Source organism: Macrobrachium rosenbergii, chromosome 2, assembly GCF_040412425.1.
Source record: "Macrobrachium rosenbergii isolate ZJJX-2024 chromosome 2, ASM4041242v1, whole genome shotgun sequence".
In the NCBI taxonomy this organism is placed as follows: Eukaryota; Metazoa; Arthropoda; class Malacostraca; order Decapoda; family Palaemonidae; genus Macrobrachium; species Macrobrachium rosenbergii.
In genome coordinates, this window is record NC_089742.1 from 34,796,857 (window position 1) to 34,817,804 (window position 20,948).

Genomic DNA, 20,948 nt, shown 5'->3' on the forward strand with positions numbered 1-20,948 from the left:
CAGGTCTTCGCGGCACACAGCTGGTCGAGTGTCGACCCCTCCCTTAGTCGCATTATAGTGCATGTCGATGTGTTTCTTCTAACGTTCCACAAGTGTGGGCTGATGGTGGACTGTGGACAAAATCTGGATACTCTTGGATGACTTCACACGGCACATCAAGGTCACTTTGTCTTCATAGTTGTAGGCAGCAACTGACTGTCCCACCTCCATCAGAAATGTCAGCAACTCCAGGGGCATGTGGGGTTTAGGACGAATAGCACCAACCAAGTGCATCCCATACAGGGACGTCATTTCAGATTTTGTTGGGGTAGTGGGGCAAGACAGTTTGGCAAGCGAAGTGAGCCCCTAATCAGCTGAATTTTTTTTTTTTTATTTTGAGCTATTTTATGTGTTTTGAAGCCACATGAGCAAGTATTTCAGCAAAAATTATATATTCCACTACTATATGTTTTATCTCATCATCACTGGTAGCTGTAGACAGACAAAGATCAAAAACATAATATTTCAGAGAATTTTATATATTTATGATTGCACATTTAAAAAGAAAACATGCTGTTACTTCTTGGGGCTTGGGGGTGAGGGGGCCAAGTTGAGGCTTTTGCGGGAGGCAACTTGGGTCTTGGGTAGGGCAAGTTGAGTCTTGAGGGGGGCAGTTGACCCACCCAGCGCCCCCCAACTGACGCCCCTGCAGGCTCTTGGCAAAGGGCAGGGATGTAAACAACACGCCCCGCCGTCCCGAAGGGCTTGACCAACCATGTTGTAAAACACTCCCTCAGCGATATGACCCTGTCAGCACCAGTGGTCTGGCCACAGTAGGGGATTGCATTGCACATATAATGCGATTCTGCGTTACAAGCCATTACCAACTTGATGCCATACCTAATTATGTGTAAAAATGAAAAGAAAACCATTAGTTAAATATCAAAATATGAAATATTTGTAATGAAAAAGAAACTAACATTAGTTATCAATCAAAACATGAAATATTTGTTATAATGAAATAACGGAAATGTTGAAACATTATAAAACAAAAAAAAGTATTTTTGGTAGTGATAATTAATGATACAAAATATTTACAAATATACATATCAGAGAATTGACACAACTGAATCACTAACACAGAATAAAACATTTACTTACTTCGCTGGTTAGTTTGGAATAAACATTCGGAAGCTGCAACGTCCCCTGAAGGCCAGCAGTTGCTTATCCACAGTAAGATGAGGCCCTGGAGAGTAGTTGCCTTTGCAGTGCCGGATGACAGTATTCCAAACTTCACTAATATAGGCGAACTTGTCTGTCTCCAGATGGTCCGTCCTTGTGGCAGCATCATCAAATCGTAAGGACCCCATGAGGAATGCGAAGCGCCACTCACTTACGGCACTCCTGTAGAAGGGGACATCCTAATGCTGGGGAGAACATCTCTTCTGTAGTGAGGTGGTTGTCCTTGCGTGCCCTTGCCATGATGAGCACGCCAAGTAGCGCCTTCAGTTCCATGAGGTGGAGGTCTTTGAAGGTGGGGTTGTCTTGTCAACCGTATGCACACGCACTTCTGCCAGCAAGGGGTCGTTCATGAACAAAGAAAACACCTCCAAGGGCGTCTTAGCAGATAGCGTGTTCGTAGTAGGAGCCCCCTCCTCAATGTAGTCACTCCTCGAAATAGGTGGCATGGCAGGGTTTTGCTCTGAGTGCCACACTGTTTTGTCCTTTCCTCTGTAGATGTCTTCCGGCAACTTCTTGAGGGCATCACCAGCTTCAAGATGTAGTGGCCCCCTCCCCCTCTTCCTGCTTCGTAACTCAGAGGGGCTAAGGGAAAGGAAAGAAGCTGTCGCAGCACTCGACGTAGAAGGCTGGTCCTCCTGGGGTGCGACACCTTCCAACTCGGCCTCCACGTCTTCCTGTTTGACTTCGTCTACCTCCTCGTCCTCCCAGGTGAGAGTGTCGTGCAGGCTGTCAAACGCCCTGTCTGCTTTCAATAACAATCTCAGACGGATCCTCCATGTCACTGGCGTCATGCTCTGAAAAAAGCAGCTTATCGTGGCCCTCCTCCTTCACAATGTCCCTTATCGACATGGCGAAATCTGAAAAAATGGAAAATTAGAAAAGTACAAAAAGAAAAAAAAAATCTTGGCCATGATCAATCTCCAAAATGGCAGTTGGTCTATGTAGGGCAATCATTTGTCAACGTTTTCACCAAAAATTATCACTATAGTCCAAATAACAACGATGCAGCAATCAATTTTGCAAAATTATTGAAAACCACTTTTACTTACGTACAAGGTAAAGTAGTGCTGAAATGGACACAAAATGAACTTTCGGCAAAGAAAATACTGTGTTCGTGGCGTAATACAAGTGCAGCCCATCTATTGTGCATAGCAGCTCTACAAATATTAGTTGAATCCAGAATCAGAAAATGAGTCGGCTTACTCAAAGGGGACGCTGCGCACAACGAAAAAAAGGGTTTTTTGCAACCCGCTTGTGTCTTAAACAACACAACGCTACCTGTCCAGGGTTAATTAATTAATGGGTGTGTACTGTGATGCTTTTGTTCGACTGAACTTGGAGTATTGTTCAAAGTGATGCTTTTGGATAATCAAGGCATACTGCAAAAACCTGTAGCAGTAGCAAGTGCTTTCTACAGAAATTTTGCCCACGAAATGGAAACACCTGTCGATTCTTACTTATCTATTAAGGGGGAAATTTGCTCATTAATGTGACAGTTACATACGTCTGCACCCCAATGAAACATTATATTTTATGGCGGAAATTTGCCTAATAGTGTGGCATTTGCGGAAAGCTGCGGCACCCTAATAAATAATTTGTAAAAACATTCAGCGCCATGCCAGTAGAACTGCCATTAATATGCCGGTAGTAGTCACAGCTGTAAGTCATATGCATACTTACGCATTCTGAACGGGTGAAGAAAAAATAATACATTTTTAATAGATTGAAAAATACTCTATGCGCAATGCCAATGCAAGGAAGCATAAGTATTTTTCGTTCCTAACAACGTTTACTCATTCTATAAAAAAAATGGTTTTCCTGTGCATAAACAGCCTCCTTTCTAACTTAGTCGAAATTTGCATATTGTAATTTTGTATAATACAAAGCTGTAACGACTTTCAATCAATATTAAGGCATTAACTAAAATATGAGTAACTTGTAAACATTACAAACGTAAATGGTACATAGGTCAAGTCGTCCAGGTGAGTCTGAAGTCTGTCCAAAACATGTGTACCGTAATAATAATTCCGAAAATACTGAAAACTATATATTTAATGATGTCTTTTACTATAACCATTTGACATTTTTGGATGCCGAATTTGCCTGTATACAACTAAAAACATTTATACGCCATAGTTTTACTGGCTGCTGTGGGAGCAATACCCCTTGCCGGCAAGTTGCTGGCTAAATCGAAGTCATGGGTAGTGGAACCTCAATCCACCACCACCTACCAACCAAATTACAGGATATAGCTAGTTGCTGAAGAGGATAGTTCTGAGGTTGACGTCCGTATTGAGGTAACTGGTAATAATGGAGAAGCTATCAAGCTATTTTCCGCTATATAAACGTCTGGGCAAAATTTTTAGGTAAAACACATATGGTATTTTGGAGTTTAAAAATATAAATTTCCTATATCTTAATGTATGTTTTGTACATTCGTGAGTTTGTTTAGGCAGCAAATAGCCTTACCAACCACACCTAACCTAACTAGGATAGTCTGCGCGCTTTTTCACATCACAACCTTCAATATTATTACCTACGGGCCTCTCTAGGAATGAGGGTTTGTGCCAGCAACGGGATGGGTTTATCTAAAGCAACATATCGCTCTCAGAATCATATTAATTGTGTGGTGATTAGGTAGTACTTCGACTCGGGTAAACCACTGGAGACGACTTGACCAAAGCGAGGATTTTATTTATTCTTGTCTATGAACGTTCCTAATGTGTATAACAATGTGACACAACTATTATGTCGATTTATCTAGGCAACTGCTGCAATACGGAAGTGTTAGCATTCGTTATCAAAAACACAAATTTTACGGCATTTGGTAGGATAATAAATCAACAGTTGACCACAATACGCTCGGGGGAGTGTATTTTCGTTGACGCTGCCACTTACGGACTTACGTGGTTCTAAAATATTCAATGAAATATTGTAAAAGCGATCATAACAAGCTGTGATGTGATAATAAACAAATGCATATAAAGAATATCGTGGTGACGGTGATAGCAAGGTCGCTCTGACTTTTAGCTGGAATCGTTTTGGCCTGAGGCTTCCTTGACGCATAAAGCGATGGTTTAACACTTTTTTTTCCATTGGTTGTTCAGCTGTTCCATGTTACGTACTTCTCTATGCATTTGCTTTTCTGGTTCCATTTTATTTGATTTTATGTACTTATTTTCCTAGTTCTCTTTGATTATTTTCACCATCAATTTCTAGGAATGTCAATATTATGTAGCCCGGTTTTTCTGACAGATTGCACAACAATCGAATCTTTCAATATTTAAAAATAATAAAAAACATGTGAATATATAAAAAGATAATATTTTTAAAACACCTTATACATGAGAAACGGAGGAAATGCAACACTTTTACATAAAATATTAGACATATTCCTGTAAATGATGTCAAGGCGAATTGCCGACTAAAGTCGTGTATTCCGGTGGCCTGGCTATAAATAGCCAAATATCCATGGGTTAAGTGTCCAATTCGAAGACGAACTTTCTGGAGGAGGTACTTGTTAGCGCTAAGGACTGCAAAGACAGCCCTGAATAGCCAAAAACATTACCTTCCGAAATATATATGATTTTCACAATAAATTTTCGGTTCAGAGATAATAGAGCTAATCTGCTAACTGTGCTAGTTAACGGAGTTGATTAACTTGGGAGTAACAAAATTCAGTGGGCACAGCCTGTCATTCCCTTAAGATAACTGGTAAACATTTGTTGGATAATATGTAGGAGGTAAGGGCAAGCCCATAAATTCATTACGGCGGAACAATCAACAGGGACTCATGATTTTAAAAAAACGTGTTTTTGTATATTCTGAATTGGCTGAAATTTTTGTAATGGCCAGTATCCAACTCCGTCGTCTTGTCATGCCTTGATGGATTTACTTTCCTCTGAAATCAGGTGTAATTTCGTTTTGTTTTGTCTAATTCCGTATTTTCCTTTAGTAGTAATGAAAAAAACAGGATATATATATATATATATATATATATATATATATATATATATATATATATATATATATATATATATATATCTCTTCTATATATATATATATATATAAATATATATGAAAATATGTGGAATGTCAGGGTGTGGCTCTCATCAAGCAGGAAGATATCTGCTTACATTTTTATTTTGTTTATCGTGACTTTTCATTTTCAATAACGCCCCCAAACTAATGTATTTTCTCAAGTAGTAATTGAAAAATCAGGACATATCTACTAAGAAAAGTGCAGACGCAGCAGTAGGGTAGAGGATTCAGCCACACCTTCATATCTTTGGGGTGACATTCCTTGAACTAAGAAGAAGATATTTGTTGTACATTTGTTTATTATTTTTCACCCGTCAGACAAACCTAGTGTATTTACTTGATGTATGATTAGCATTATTTAGCCGGGCGTTAAGAGAAAAGATGGTTTTATCGAGTGAACTTGATGAAGGTTAGTTCAAACATAGGTTATATTAGATTTTAGTTCGGTAGACTAGTCTAACCTAGGCTTGTGCCTAGCTTAAGTAGGCCTAGCCTAATAGGCTAGTAGCCTAGGCCTGTTTAGCTAAGAAACACGGTGGTTAATGCCTATTCTGAATTTATAACATGTAATTTAACCTGCATTTATCTCAATTTAACTTGCATTTATTTCTATTTAACCCATTTTTATATGTTGAACTTGTATAAATCATCTCTGTGTAACCTGTATTTATCTTTAGGCTTATTTAATCTGTATTTATCTTTAACCTGTATTTATCATCTCTATTTAACCCGTATTTATCTCTATTTAACCCGTATTTATCTCTATTTAACCTCTGTTTATTTCCATTTAACCTGTATTTACCTCCATTTAACCCATAATTAGCATCTCTGTGTAACCTGTATATATCTCTATTTAATATATAATATTTATCTCTAAAGAACCCACATTTATCTCTGTTTAACCTGTATGCATCTCCATATAAATAGCCTATGCCATATGCAAAACTTCATAACTGTTAGTATGCTTATGTTAAAGATCCACATGTTGTTTTATATCTGGGCTAGGCTAGTAGGCCAAGGTTAAAAATGTTATGTTGGGTCATTTAATCTAAAATATCCTGGTTAACCAATTGATCTCCTTGTAGGCCTGAATAGCCTACACCTCACACAAAAGTTCATTACTGTTAGTAGCCCTATGTTCAAGATCCAGACAGTGTTGTATATTTAGGCTAGTAGGCTTAGGATAAGAAGGGTTAGGGTAGGCTATATGTCTGTAAATATTATCTTAATTGCAGTCAGTTTCATACCAGCACCAAATTAGGCTTAATAGCATCATAAGCTAGCCTATAGAAATGTAAGGACAGCATAGGCCTATTGATGAGCAAGATATGGTAATAACATGAATTTTAGTTCCTCACCATCACTGAATTTAATATAAAAAATGATTGGAAAATGGCCATTTTTGCTTATTTTCCTTAGTCTAGGGGCTTCAAGTGCATGTGAATAATATGTATATATTACTGATAACAATAAAAAACTTCCGCCATTTTCTAGTAAGTCCATTGTTATTGTTTTGAAACTGCTCCATTCCATAAGGTCATAGACATTAGAGATGAGAGGTTTCTGTAGGGCATGTGCTAGACTAGGCATATGCTGTACACAGAAGTTTTTGCAACTGTTTTTAGTATTGTTTGTAGTTAATTGTAACCTGATTATAGCCTAATGTTTTCATCCAATTGATAGTTCAGAAATTCTTGGGCTAAGGTGCTCCGGTATTTTCTGACTCCTCCAGGTTTTCAGTATGTGCCTTAAATATAATTTGATTTAAGAATAGCACCTTATGTGTAAGAATTACCAACTTTATTCTTTATATATGGTAAATCAACACCAAAATAACTCATTATCCGTCTGGAATTATTGTAACCCTTCTATTGATGAATGCTTCTCCTAAATTAATTGAATTACCAGTGCTACGGCAAGCGATCCCACCAACTGAAGATAAGAAATATGCTAGGTGTATTGTTTAGCGAGTGACAAGGATGCCCCTTTAGGCAGTTGGGACCCAGTGTGCAAGGTTAGGTTGGGGTGAATTTCTGCACTTCACTAGTTTGATTGATGGAACTCTAAATCATGTTAGGATGTGTTGGGTCCCATGCCCAAATTCCCACCTCCCACCCCCCTCTTCCCCCTGCCAAGTAAGGCAAAGTTAGGCTATAGAAGGTAAGGTCAGAATGCATATGTCTATTCTTCTCTATGACTTAGCCTCTAGGGTATGTTCAGTTGGAGGGATAGGGTGGCTTGTCATCCAGAGTGGGCAGTGACCCCCTTGGCTGGGTAAAGACATACTGTACAAATAAACTGTACTGTATAGCATGACTCATGTGAGTCTGCTTATCAAAAATGCATTTGCACTAAGTATGAACTTTAAAATCTCCACCGCTTCAACTGCATGTTCTGGAAGATCATTCCACAATGTGGCTATAACTGGAATCAGACATTTGGAAAGTTGTGTGGTATTGAACTTCACAGAGGAAAAGGCAGTTACTTAGAATTAACTGCACATTTATTATTACAGTATTATTATTATGTGGATGATATATTCCAGGAAGAACTGAATGTACAGTGAGGTAAGTGAACTGGGTGCCAGATCATAATGTCAAGATGAGAGATGAGATATACTCGTATATTGATAGAATTCAAGTCTTTGTCAAAGAGTTTGAAATGTAAGTCAAGTGGTAAAGATCAAACACGGGAAAAGTATTAAAAAAATTGTATAAATGAAAGAATTTACCCTGTAAAACATTAAAGCTTGAGGAATGATAGGGCAGATTTCAGGGTATATAGAATATATCTGATGTAAGGCCCATGTGGCCAAAGTTTGTCTACTGAAGCATGATGTTAAATGCTAAGTGAGGGTAGCTTAGTATGCATCCCTTTCAAATGGTAGGGTATGACATTGAAAATTAGGTTATATAGGTTTGTAGGGTTTAAGGAAACAAATTGTTCCCCCCATTCCATATTATTGTTTTTAACAGTATAGGCTTAGGGCAATGACATAGATAACCAGTTATTTTAGATGAAGAAAGATAAATACAAATGAATAGCAAAGACAAATTTATTTAAGTCATAAGAGTAGCAATGGAAGAAAAATATGCCTTGTATCTGTCATCACTAGAGAGAAAAAACAACTGAAGGATAAAATGGCTCTTAAAATGCCTCGTCCTAATCCAGTTTAACTTTCCCTGGGATGCAGTGTCCTATTTGACAAGGGAAATATCTCCCTTAATGATTGCTGTACTCGTCCTTATGATCACTATTGATTATATTTTTGCAAAATAAGCTACATTTTCCCATGTGCAACTGAGCTATAACTGGTACCCCAGTAGAAATTTATTTCAGTTTTGAATGGTATACTCTCTTAATCTTTTGTAATGAAACAGACACACGGGTATGGGTTTTATGTCTGAAAACTCTGATATTGCTTTGTAAGCTTCTAGTGTTCCAGTTATGTAATCTTGTATTAGTAAAGTACTTGAAAGAGTTCCAACAATGTTTTATAAGGTTTGATAAAGATTTAATATCATATTCCAGAAATCAGACATAATTAATATACATGTACTGTACTGTCTTCATTGATGTATGTCTTGTATGAAGATATCATTGATAATATATTGTACATTTTCACTCTTTTCTTTTACAGAAGGGGCTAGTGCTGATACAACCCAGCGTGGTATCAAAGTTCACAGTATTCCTCCTCAAAACCTTGTTGTTCGTCTTAGTCATCGTGAGATACATAGATATCCACGTCGACACCAGCATAGTAATCGTTATTTTTATCAAAACATCACTCCAAATTTCACCGTAACAAATATCCAGAAGCCACCATGTTTTTTAAGAAAATTTAGCCCAGATGGGAGGTAAGCATTTCTTTTTTCTTGAACTAAGTTATAATAATATTATCTTCAGCTACAGTTTCCCTTACTCCAACAAGCAGTGCAGCTGTCAGTCTATTGCCTTAGACTGGTTAAAAGTGAAAGTAAGTTGTTTTCATTTATGAAATATGCAAATTATTACATATTTATAATTTTTGTTTGGTATATTTGAATGATTAACCCATTTAGTCTCACGGCTTTTGTATTTCTGGTCTCCCCTAAGGTCAGAGCTATATGAGAGGTGATGTCTTATTATGTTGTCTTGTGGGATTACTCATCCTGGCATCATTTTAGAGCAGAATACTGTACTTATACTGAGCATTATTGTGGCAGTACTTATTAAACCATTGTTGTAACTTGTAGTAAAAAAGTTTATTTGGTCGTCAAATTCCAGTCTGGAAATAATTATGTGTCTGTTCCAGATTCCTTATTGCCTTTTCTGCAGATCAAATGAGTATTGAAATATTCAGATACATGGGACCCTCAGCAGCGGCTGATCTTCTGCACTGGTGCGAGGTATGGCAGGCTTTCTTCTCACTTCTAAAAAATCTTTGTTGCAATTGAAGATGACCTGTGATAAACTTTCTGTATACTCTATTTTAATTGGGTGTATAAAGGAATGTAAAATTTGTCATTTCTAGCAATAAAGCTCTTTTGAAATAACACTGATGTTAATGAACACAAAACTGAATTGATTGTGTCGTGGATGAAAACCATTGTGTATTTCGCTAACTTTTCTAATCCCTTCACATCTGATTGGTATTGGTTTTTACCCAGCCCTTATAAGACAACAAAAGAGTAAGTTCTCATGGAGAGTAATGGTGATGATGTTATGCAGGTACTATCCACGCTAAATTCATATTCTTATTTGGTCCTATGTCTCAGTTGGCGGGATGGGCAGTTCTGAAAAGTAATTTCTGCCTGAGAAAGACACAAGATTGTTCAAAATGTTGTTTTACAGTTTTGTTCTACACCTGGGAAAGATTTATTAAGTTCCTATCAAGATTTCGCCTTAAGTAGGGCAATAATAGTGATTGTATTTTACTGGAAGCTAGAGATGTGAAATTCAGTGATTTATTGAAATTTATAGAAGTTGGTATGAACATGATTTGAATTTACAGGGAACAAATGTTCTGAAAGACAATGATGCCAAGAGTCATGAGATTCGTAAGAATATCTTTGACCGATTCTTCAAACTTAAGCACACTGTGAATGTAGCAACTAATGGAGAGCAGTTGAATCGAGAGTGTAGCCTGTTCACAGATGATGGAAGGTTGGTACTTATGTTTTGGCTATAGGTTGTATGAAAATGATTCAGTGATATTATGAGGTGAAGTAAGTGCCATACTTAATTCAAGTGAGGGTTAATTTTTGCAGTATATAGACAGAGGCATTGGGTTATTACATTTGACTGTATCTTATCTGATGGGGGTGTTTTCTCTTTTGAGACTGAGTACAATATTGTTTATAAAATTTACTCTTTCTCTTAGGTATGTTATCGTTGGATCTGCATCACCAGAAGATAACAACATCATAGATCACTTTGACCTCTACAGAAATAATGAATCGGTAACACCAAACCCCCGTTCTCCATTAGAGGATTACACGCTTCATATCATTGACATGGAAATGGGCCAGTTGTGTGACTACAGAACATTCAAGCATGACAAGATTTTTCTTTCTCACAATCAGGGACTTTACCTCTATGGGCAAACATTATCAGTTCTCTCTGTGCAACATCAAACAATCCATATATTTCAGGTGAGTTTACAAATGCACTTTGTATGATATTAATGGACAGTTGGTAATGTATTGTTTATGACTATTATTACCAAGTATAATGTCTGTACATAACATTTTTAGTTAATAAGATGTTCACATTTTTCTTTGTGTGTTGATACAAGGACAAACCTTTTCACTAGCTAATGCCATTTTCACAAGTCAAAGCTAAGAAATCATTCTTTACCAAAATCTAAAAGAAACTGAAAAAATATGTGCTGGGGACTTTCAAATTTTGTCATTGTGGGGGAAATATGCTTGAGCAGGGAAGAAGGGTATAGGTAGGTAATATTTTAGACAAAACACTAAATCTCAAGTGTACAGTATATTTTATGGGTGTCATGAGCATTTAAGAATTTTTATTAGTCGTGTAGAATAATCTCATGATGCTTTAGCTGAAGAACGCTGTTATATTTCTCTTTGGCCACAATATAAGGAGGCATTTGGTGTAATCACATATTGATTTCTATCACCATTTCTCTTGCATATGTTATAGACATTTCCCAAGGACCTTTTTTTATTTTTTCAGATTGATCTACTCACCTAGATGTCCAACTTCTATAATGACTTTATCTTGCTTCAGATTACACTCTTCATTAAAGAATGATCCTTCAGCTCAGCCTTGGGAGAATTTAAAAATGTGTATGTGTAGTAATAATTATAGCAACTTGGTGTGGTTACCTCTAAAGTGATGACCCATTGCATATTTTCAAATTTCTTTTTGTCAGGATTTAGGATTGTATAAGATAATTTTACATCAAAGTTCAGTTATGGATTCTGTTTCTTTGCTTTACTATGAAATATGCTTGGAAAACAATTTTTTTAATCCTTACAGATTACCCCCAATGGGACATTTTTAGATGTTCGTACCATTGGAAGGATTTGTTATGAAGATGACGACTATATATTGGCCACTGTTTGCCCAGATAGAATGGAACGTAATTACCAGCATAATCGAGAGAGTGTTATAAACTGCTTAAAGCATAGGTAAGCATTTTCTTTTCTTTGATCTTAGGTAGGTAGCTTTTTCTCAAAGACTCTTCCTCCATCCTCAGATCTAATTTTTAGCAAACTTCACTTCCATTAATGCCATTACTCCTAGTGCAGTATTTAGCCCAACATCTGTTCTGCAAGTCAGTGACTTTTGCAATTTAGATGGGGTGGATTGAGTTGCACTAATGATCTACATCCATCTGGAATTAGGAGAGGAATTGAGTGTATGGTTCTAGGAATAAAAAAAACGGTGTTGAATTGAGTGTTTCCTTTTTTTCTCATCGGGGAAAAAGATGAATTTAGAGTCCTATAATTCATTATGCATTAGAGTATTATGTGGTATGACAAAAATAGCAGAAGACACCGCTTTGCGTTTTATCAATCATGTATGGTGCCATAATGAATAAATGATAGAGGAATAGGATTTAGAAAAATGACACTGCTTGTTCTGCTGCTATCATAGGGCTCGAAGAATGTGAATCTAACTTCCCAAAATGTAAGGCCCTCTGGAGATACATTCCTAATGCTCTAACAGTTCAAATCTCTTTACATCAGCTCTGAATCCCACCATTTTTTGAATTCTGCATGTCAACAACCTGATATTTGGTAGTTTCAAATCCTACCTGCATACAGTGAAGGTATGATTGACTGACAAAAAGTGATGGGCTTGCAATGAAGGTTCTCTCTCTTTTCAGGTTGTTAGTGTTTTTATATCGCCGTGCAGAGGCCTTAAGCAAAAAAGAAGGCAACCCACGAGCATTAAGAGAATACTTCCATTACTTCGACCATCTTCTTTTATTGAGAATGTGGAAGATGCAGCTCCTTGATGATGCTCACTTAGTTATTAAGGTATGGTTCCGTGAGTCTGAAGAATCTTAAAAGTTTGTTGTAACTTACCTGTTCAGGAATACCAGTAAGTACAAAACTTGTCTTTGTTATACATGCATCCTGATGTAAAAGGTCATCTGCCGGCTAGCTAGCAGCATTATGCATATGCTCCATGAATTTTTAATATCTTTATTGAACCTTTTACAAAGGCAGTATTCTGTATTCATATCAGGTTTCTTTTCTAGTATGCTTCTGAAGAAGTGGTAACTTTACGAACTGCAGAACCAAATGGCCAGCCGTCATTCTTTGTAGTCTACAACATGATTACAACGGAGATTATTGCTGTATATGAAAACACGTCCTCAGAGCTCTTGGATTTATTTGAAAAGATGGCAGACTTCTTCCGTAATGCAAGACTCAGCTGTGAGTCCCAGTTTACTTGCTCCCCATCCAACAATACATGGGCCAGGTTGGTTCATTATTTTTTAGTCATTTAATTTCTTTTTTTAACAAATTATACAGTATTCTCAAATCATGAGACAGAGTGGTTAAAGCAAGCAAATTTTGTAACCCCACTCAAGATTAGAAGAGGTATAAGGACTGAGCAGAGTGATTATGACTTGTGCTTTAGTTTTACATTGTAGTATAGTAGCCCCTCATCCTCTCAGATGGCTTTGGGGTCTGGCCTTCTGATAAGTAACAAAGACTGTAATAAAGCATTAATACCTGAGCTCTCAAGATATTCCAAAACTAACAGTAGTCTTATGTAATTTTTAGCCTGAGCTTAACTGTAACATTCACTTATCTTTCATTTTAAGAGCTTTTTAAAAATTAACAGTAATCTTATGTAATTTTTAGTCTGAGCCTAACCGTAATATGCACTTATCTTTCATTTTAAGAGCTTTTTCTACAGTATGCATTATTTTGTGAAAGGTAGAAAAAATCCATGGCAATAACGTAGCAGATAAGTTAAGGAATCCGGTAAGTTGGGGTCTTTGATAAGCCAAGGAGCTGCTGTATTTTAAAAGGTAGCAAAATATTTAAACCTTTGCAGATGGGTTAGATGGTCAAAGTATAGCTGCCATTAGAATTTTAAGGAAAAAAATTTGGGTAAATAAGAAAGAGGGTAGAGAATTCCTTTTCCACAGATGGGATTGCCTGCAATAGAAAAATCTGGTAAAACTGTTAATGTTTTTAATTTCCACACACTCTTTTGAAATGTGAAATCTGGCATGTACCAAGTGACCAGGAAACAGGTGATGGAAACAGATCTTGAGAACAGTATAGGCCTATGTAGAAACCGTAGTTATTAATTTGATTATATAATCATTTATTGGCGTTGTATGAATCCTTGACAGTAACATAATACTCAAGTGAGAGAAATATCCATAATTGTTTTATTTGTTTAAATAGATTATGTCTACTCATTTACATATATATTTGCTGTGCTATTCGATTACGTTCTATTTCTGCAATAGACCCATTCTCACAACAGAAGCATAAGTGTATTAATAGTCAATACTACCATGCTTTTGTTTAACTCTCTGAAGAATACAGCTTCTTTATTCATTTCTCGGCTGGGTTCAAGACACATTTTTTGTTATTCATTGCAATAAGAAAGAGGTAAGCTTCATTGTAAAATAATCTTTTCTTTTTCAGACTTAACCACAAAAGATTCAAGAAGACCATAATTAGTGCTAGAGGTGGTGGAGTTACTGAGGCCACAAAAAGGCTTTTAAGCCAATTGCCAATTTCAGCGCAGTCGTTCTCTGCATCTCCATACCTTGACTTGACACTTTTCTCATATGACGATAAATGGGTCTCTGTGATGGAACGGCCAAAGAGTTGTGCAGACCATCCAATAAGGTAGTATTCCAAATGATGAGATATGATTCCTTTGATTTATGTTTATTTAGCATTCAGCAGTACATACTGTACTGGGTTAAACATGACTAATTTTATTCTTTATCTGAAATTTGTTCCCTGTCGATAATTAAAATGTTTTCTGTTTTAATTTGTTTAATCCTTACATCATTGATGTTGAAAGATACTGATGTCCTAGTGCCCTTTGAGAGTGCGAAGCCATCAGAATCTAATGTAGAAAAAAATTTTTATGATTTTTGTCCCTGGCTACACCATATGTTTGGAATTTTTAATGGGGCTCTCAGTTTGAAGATAAGAAGAATTCAAACTAAAGCTGAAACAAGACAAATCAATAGGCAAAACTTTTCAGTGCTTCAAGCAATATGTGGTAAATGAATCCATCTTGGAGCATCATGGTTTTGTCCATTTTGTTTGTAACAAGTGTATTTGAATGTAAACTTTGTCTTATATAAAATTTTTCTCATTATCACTTCGACTCTCAGATATCATAAATGATGAGATGATTTTGTTCACAGGCCTCCCATGCTTTCAAGTATTTCAGTGTTATTATTTTTTAATATTCTTTTCATTTAAAATAATTTGTTTCATCACAACCCCATCAATTATATAATGCCCACATCTGTAGTCTGTCATTGTCACATCTCCCAATAGGAACCAACCACTCTCTTTCCTGTTCGCGAGTCTACAATGGTGTAAACAGCTCTGTCAGAGTTTTCTCAGTGTCCTTTGCTGGTATTCTTAGCAGCATTCACTCAAAACCACTCATTACTTCTTTGCTCTTTCCATTTACTAATCTCCAACTCTTTCACCTTTTTCACTTATCCTTAGTGATTCAGTCTACAGTGTGACCATCACTACTTTAGACATTATTAGTAATTAATAACCTAAATTCATATATTTCCCTGTGTTTTTCTATGTACAATACTTTATCCCATTTGTTAGATATGTTTCTATCGCCTTACGACCTGTGTTTATTATGTGCAAAGTACTAGTCTCAGTTATGTGCTGCATTATTTATTTCTTTATGCTGTGATATTTGTATTTTGGGCAGCCCTTCGTAGCATTGTCTCTAACTGGTAATTCTACCGTGAAGTTTGAAGGATTTTGTGTAATTTTTTATTAATACAAACTTGTTTTTTTATAGATCAGTTAATCTGTTCTGCTGCCCATCATGGATATTTGTATTTCATTTTTCTTTTCGGGAATATGCAGGAAGTTACGTGTACTTGTGTATTTAATGTACTGTGTGTGTCATATGTTCCCACTTTGAAAGGTTAAGATTACACAAAGAATGAACCAGGTTGAAAGTTGGGAACCACTGGATTTGTTTACACATGCACACCCATCTATGGGTCTTCTTATTCTCTTTGTTCCGAGAACGTTTGTCTGAGAACATTTTTTAACAGACGAAAAGGGCATTAGTATAAGTACTGGGTTTATATGAAAAAATCATTTTTTTTAACGAACCTTTTTGGAAAACCATTGCTAGTGTCCAAATGCATCTTGATAAAAAATAGAATGATTTGTGTAGCTTTCATCTTCGGTCCAAAAATATTGAGAAGGATTCAAGAGTGTCAGGTCTTTGTGACCCCATTTCAACTTTTTGTAATTTACCATTGCCAGAGCTAGGTTTCACTTAGGGGTATGAACTGTTTAGCTTTTACAAGTCAGTTGCTAGTTGCAAGATGCGAGACCATAACCCACTCGAGGTCCTACCTAGTAGAGAAATGAGAACGTATTTTAAGGAAATGTCAGGCTCTTGTTACCATCATATAATTCTAAAATGTTAACTTGGTATTTTCTTTGAAGCCTTTTGCAGTATGTTATACTGTAACACAGATTGGGTCGTGACATTCACTATTATTTTCAGGTTCTTTGGCCGTGATTCTGGTCTTATCAAGTTTAGCATTCATGCCGGACGTGCGAGCCTCACAAATTCCTTAGCAGCTGCGTCTGCGTCCCACTCTGAGAGCTAGTTACATTTACATTTTCATCATAAACCCATTTACTATCTCAGTACAGCGTGCTAATGCAGATTATGTTGTTAATTTCCACCTAAGGCATCAGCCAGGTTAACTTATTTTTGCTTTTTTTTTTTTGAAGTTATATGAAGGGACTTCAAATTGCAATGCAGTCCTCTTAGATTAATGTAGCACTTTTCAGGACTGCAAATAGTGCCTCTGTGATAATAATTCTGATTATTTTTTTAGTAAGTATAGTTTTATATGGAAATTAAAATACTGGTACTACTAACTCTTTTAAGGTATATTGAAATCTAAAAAGTACTTAAGTGCCATTGTAAATATTAGAATAGAAATAGTGGTTATACAGTTGTTATCGTTTTATTGGAATTACTGTACAAATACTATAAGTTACTGGTAAATTCCTGGAATATATATAGCAGGTACATATGAAAATATTAACTACCCGTGTTAAAGGTACTTTTTGTTATTTTTTGAAGATATGATGCTTAGAAGTGCTCTCTACAGTTAGAGCCAATCTCTCTGAGTACTCATGCCTCTGTTGTGTGTAATTAATGCATCCCTAGTTGCTGACTATAGAAGTATATTTTAAGACCATATTGTAATGCATAAATCATTTTGCACATAGACGTTATGTTGTATCAGTTCATCAGCAAAAATTTTAAAAAAGGATTTGGAGATTCAGTGGTTGTATAGGAGAGCGTAGTGCATCATACTTATATATTTTTTATTTTGCTTTTGCTTTTTCTATTTCATTTGTTTATGCTCATTAAAATCACTTTGATGCCAACATCTAATCACATTATCTCATGGTTTCATGATTAATTTAATTTTACTGTAATAGATAGTCTTTTAGATATTATAATGCTTGAAAGTTTGGTCTCATATCTATTTTAAAACATAGACTTTTTAAATGGTGATATGCCTGACCATTTTCATAATCTCATCGTCACCATCAGTATCTTTTATGCTAGATATTTCATTTTTGGGGTTAGATTGGAAATAAGCTCTCTGTAATGTCCTCTGTCTTCTGCTTGGATTCTCATCTGATCTAGGTCGTCATCTGTATCCTTTACTATGATTTTACAGTCCCTCCTGCTTGTTATCTTCCTGCTACCTCCATATCTACAAACTCCCTGATGCTTGCCACCCCTTTTTTGTATTTATAAACATCGTACTCATTCAGAGCTTACGTGATATTTTAGCAGCTGGACACATCTCATCATAACTTCTTGTTTGTTATGCAATCGTCCCACTGTGCTCCATAAGTGAACCTGAGCAGTCTGTAGTTATGCTTCATCAAAATCCTCTCCATTTCTCTGTCTGCTGCAGAGGGTAGTACAGTCCTTAAACGGTACATGCATAGGTTTTTGCTCTGTTTATATTTATCAGCCACCTAGCAATCATTTCAGTTGTAGTAATTAACAACATCAGTAATAATAATAATAATAATAATAATAATAATAATAATAGTAACTTCAAACTGGAAGGAAGCCTTCATATATTTAAATTGTGGAAAACAATTTCTTATGAAATCTCAACACTTTCATGAAATTCACTCTTGAGAGAAAGCATTCAGGTGCAGTGACTAGGAATCCATTACTTGGAAAAGGTTTAATTTGGAATATAAATAATCATACTGGTGAAAAGCCCTTTTCGAGCATTGAGGAGAATTGTACTGTCATTAAATTCAAAGTGGGTAGTCTAGGTTCTATCTGTATCAGTAGATTAAATAAAGCTTCCTCCTTCTACCTCAGGAACATCACAAGAACTGTACCTTGATGCTCACTCATTTGATTGGCCTTGTACTGTAGTTGAGGTTGTCTGGTTAGTTAGGTAACTCATCTTTAGCTTCATAATTGATTCACTTGTCCCTCATCTCTTATACTATTTAACACATCACAAACTAATCTGGTGAACTTCACAGCCTTCCCAGGCAGCTATCTACAATCTAACCCTCATCTTACTTATCATGTTTGGTTAGTCATTCTAGCAGTTTCTCTCTCTGCCAGCTTCAAAGACAAACTGCAACAGACCTAGGGGTGCTTGACTTAAATCCTGTGAGGAGCAGCCCAACATCCTTTAAAAATTATTTTTATGTTGCACAGATTATTTGTAACTGATATTTCTCTCCTGTCCAATTGGTGAAAGAAGAGGTACTGTGTATGTGTAAGTACAAGAGGTCATAACTCCCTTAAGTCCCTCTCTGACCATCTTGAAAATACAGCTACCATCTTTGTATGTAAGTTCTTTGTTTTTATGACCTATGATTACTAAAGTAATAGCATAAAAGCAACAGTTCATATCCACAGAACAGGAAATTTAGCTATATGTAAAAAAATATAATTGTACTGATATTTTATATTCACATTTTGTTCTCAGTTCAAGTTATTGTGACATTAGATATTCCTGCAAAAGTACGTAGTTCTAACATAATGTTGAGAGTACTGGACATGGTTTTTTTCTTGATTCTGATTGATGCTTCTGGAAACTTGAGTCATGGGATTCCAATGCCAGGAGGAGATGATGAAGGGAGTACCGTCTTTGTAATTCCTGCGCTGAGGAGATGAGAAAAAACCTAAACTCCCAAAAAATGAAGACTCATAGACTTGGCTCTTCCAGACTGACATGATGGAGGCATTGCATGAGATGCCGAATCTCCAAGTAAAGTGGTTGTTTGTGACTTATTGGCGAGTTCAAGAGTAAGATTTAATACTCATGAAGGTCAGTGTGTGGGTATGTGCGTGTAGGAAGTTAGAGCTAAACTGTATCTGTTCTCTTAACATGAAGAATCTCTTGCTCAGGTAGTTTGAGATACCATTTAATATTGGCTGTATTTTTTTGAGTTTTGAGTCTCTCCTGATACATTTTCAGAAGGACAAGTAATTGTAAATGAGCAAGTGTTTGACTGGATTCCACCATCATCCTTGAGCATTCTGAAACAAAGAAAGCCAGTCCTCAGTGAGCTGTTTGCATCACAAATTTATTCATGAGAAAAATTATGAAAAATTATTCGAGTGAGAAATCCAAATAGACCTAAAAGCTAGACTCCAAATTCATAAAGAATGCGCCAGCTAAAAAGCACAATCGGTCACCACCTCCCCCTTTTTAAGTGCTACTGTAGTCATTTGGTCCAAATAAAAGCAATGACATTTTGTAATGAATATAAACACAAAAGTCTTGAAGTGATTTCATCTTTTTACATGTCCAAACTGACATACACAACTTTTTGTTAGTCTTTTTTTCCATAAACGTGTGATGTGTACTCTTCTTTGGTCTGCAGCTAAGAAATGGAGGTCCCATTAACTTGGGGGATATCAGCCTTCCTGTAAGTATTGCTTCACCAGATTTAACCAGGAATTCAGAAATCAGTTTTTCTTCTCGGACAGGACGTAAGACTCATGTAAAACAACAGTAATAGATTTTTATCTATGAAACAAAAATTGTATTTTTTAAATCTTGATTTTCCCATTTTGTTGACCTGCAAAGAATTATATTTTTTCTGATATTTTAATGCATAAGTATTGCAAAATATTTGTTGAGATGTTTGAAGTTATGGGTTTTAAAATATTTAAAACTGTAAAACTTAGTCCGAACATACATCATTTGTTCTTATTGTTATGGGTTGCACTAGAATAACACATGCACTGTTGAGTTGAGTACGATAATATGTGAATTATCTTCACTCTGTGGGAAGTATAAAGATAAGGAGAAAATCATTTCCCTTTACTAGAGCCTTCAAGTTCCATAATTGTATGGTTATCTCCCAAACAAAATAGGAAATTTAATACCTGTAGTTTATTTTGGTCGTCGATTTATATCAGTTGGATTAGCATAACTAGATTTTGTAGTTCGAGTTTTGTAGATTTTATGTAATTAGCTATTGGGTTGTTATTGTTATAACTTCAGTGTAAAATACTGTCTTTTTTAATGGTACAACATATAAGTGTAACAATTCCTCTCTTGGTGTAAAAACTTCCAATACTGTACAGTACTTTGTTCTGAATCCATTTTACTATTTACTGTTTTTTATATAAATCCTGTTTTCAAAAAAGAAAGAAAGAAAAAAGAATTGTTTAGTGGTTTTTTTTTGCCGTACCTTCTATCCCAACTCCCACTTGTTTGTAGAGTTTTTCTTAAGAAAGCATTTTATTCTTGTAGCTCCAAGAAATTAGTACTACCAGAGATCATTATGCTCTATGTTCAATGTAATCAATACCATGACTGTCCAAATCACTGTGTAACAAGTAGGTATTAGGAGCAATCAGAACTGAAATTCAAAAGTTTTATTATATCCCTCTAACAGTCAAGTATAATTCTGTGACGATGGAAAAACAGATGAAGGGTT

The 20,948-nt window shown here is 36.0% G+C and overlaps 1 protein-coding gene across 1 annotated transcript; it reads left to right on the forward strand.

Annotated features, from left to right (window-relative positions):
- Positions 1–5,533: 5,533 nt before the first annotated feature.
- abo (de-etiolated protein 1 abo) lies at positions 5,534–16,950 on the forward strand. The gene is given in 11 exon segments (XM_067114469.1): positions 5,534–5,671; positions 8,903–9,119; positions 9,557–9,650; positions 10,256–10,407; positions 10,625–10,895; positions 11,749–11,900; positions 12,602–12,755; positions 12,980–13,203; positions 14,394–14,600; positions 16,489–16,573; positions 16,575–16,950. Coding segments are annotated over 11 exon segments (1,704 nt in total). The 5' UTR covers positions 5,534–5,643; the 3' UTR covers positions 16,695–16,950.
- Positions 16,951–20,948: the final 3,998 nt, after the last annotated feature.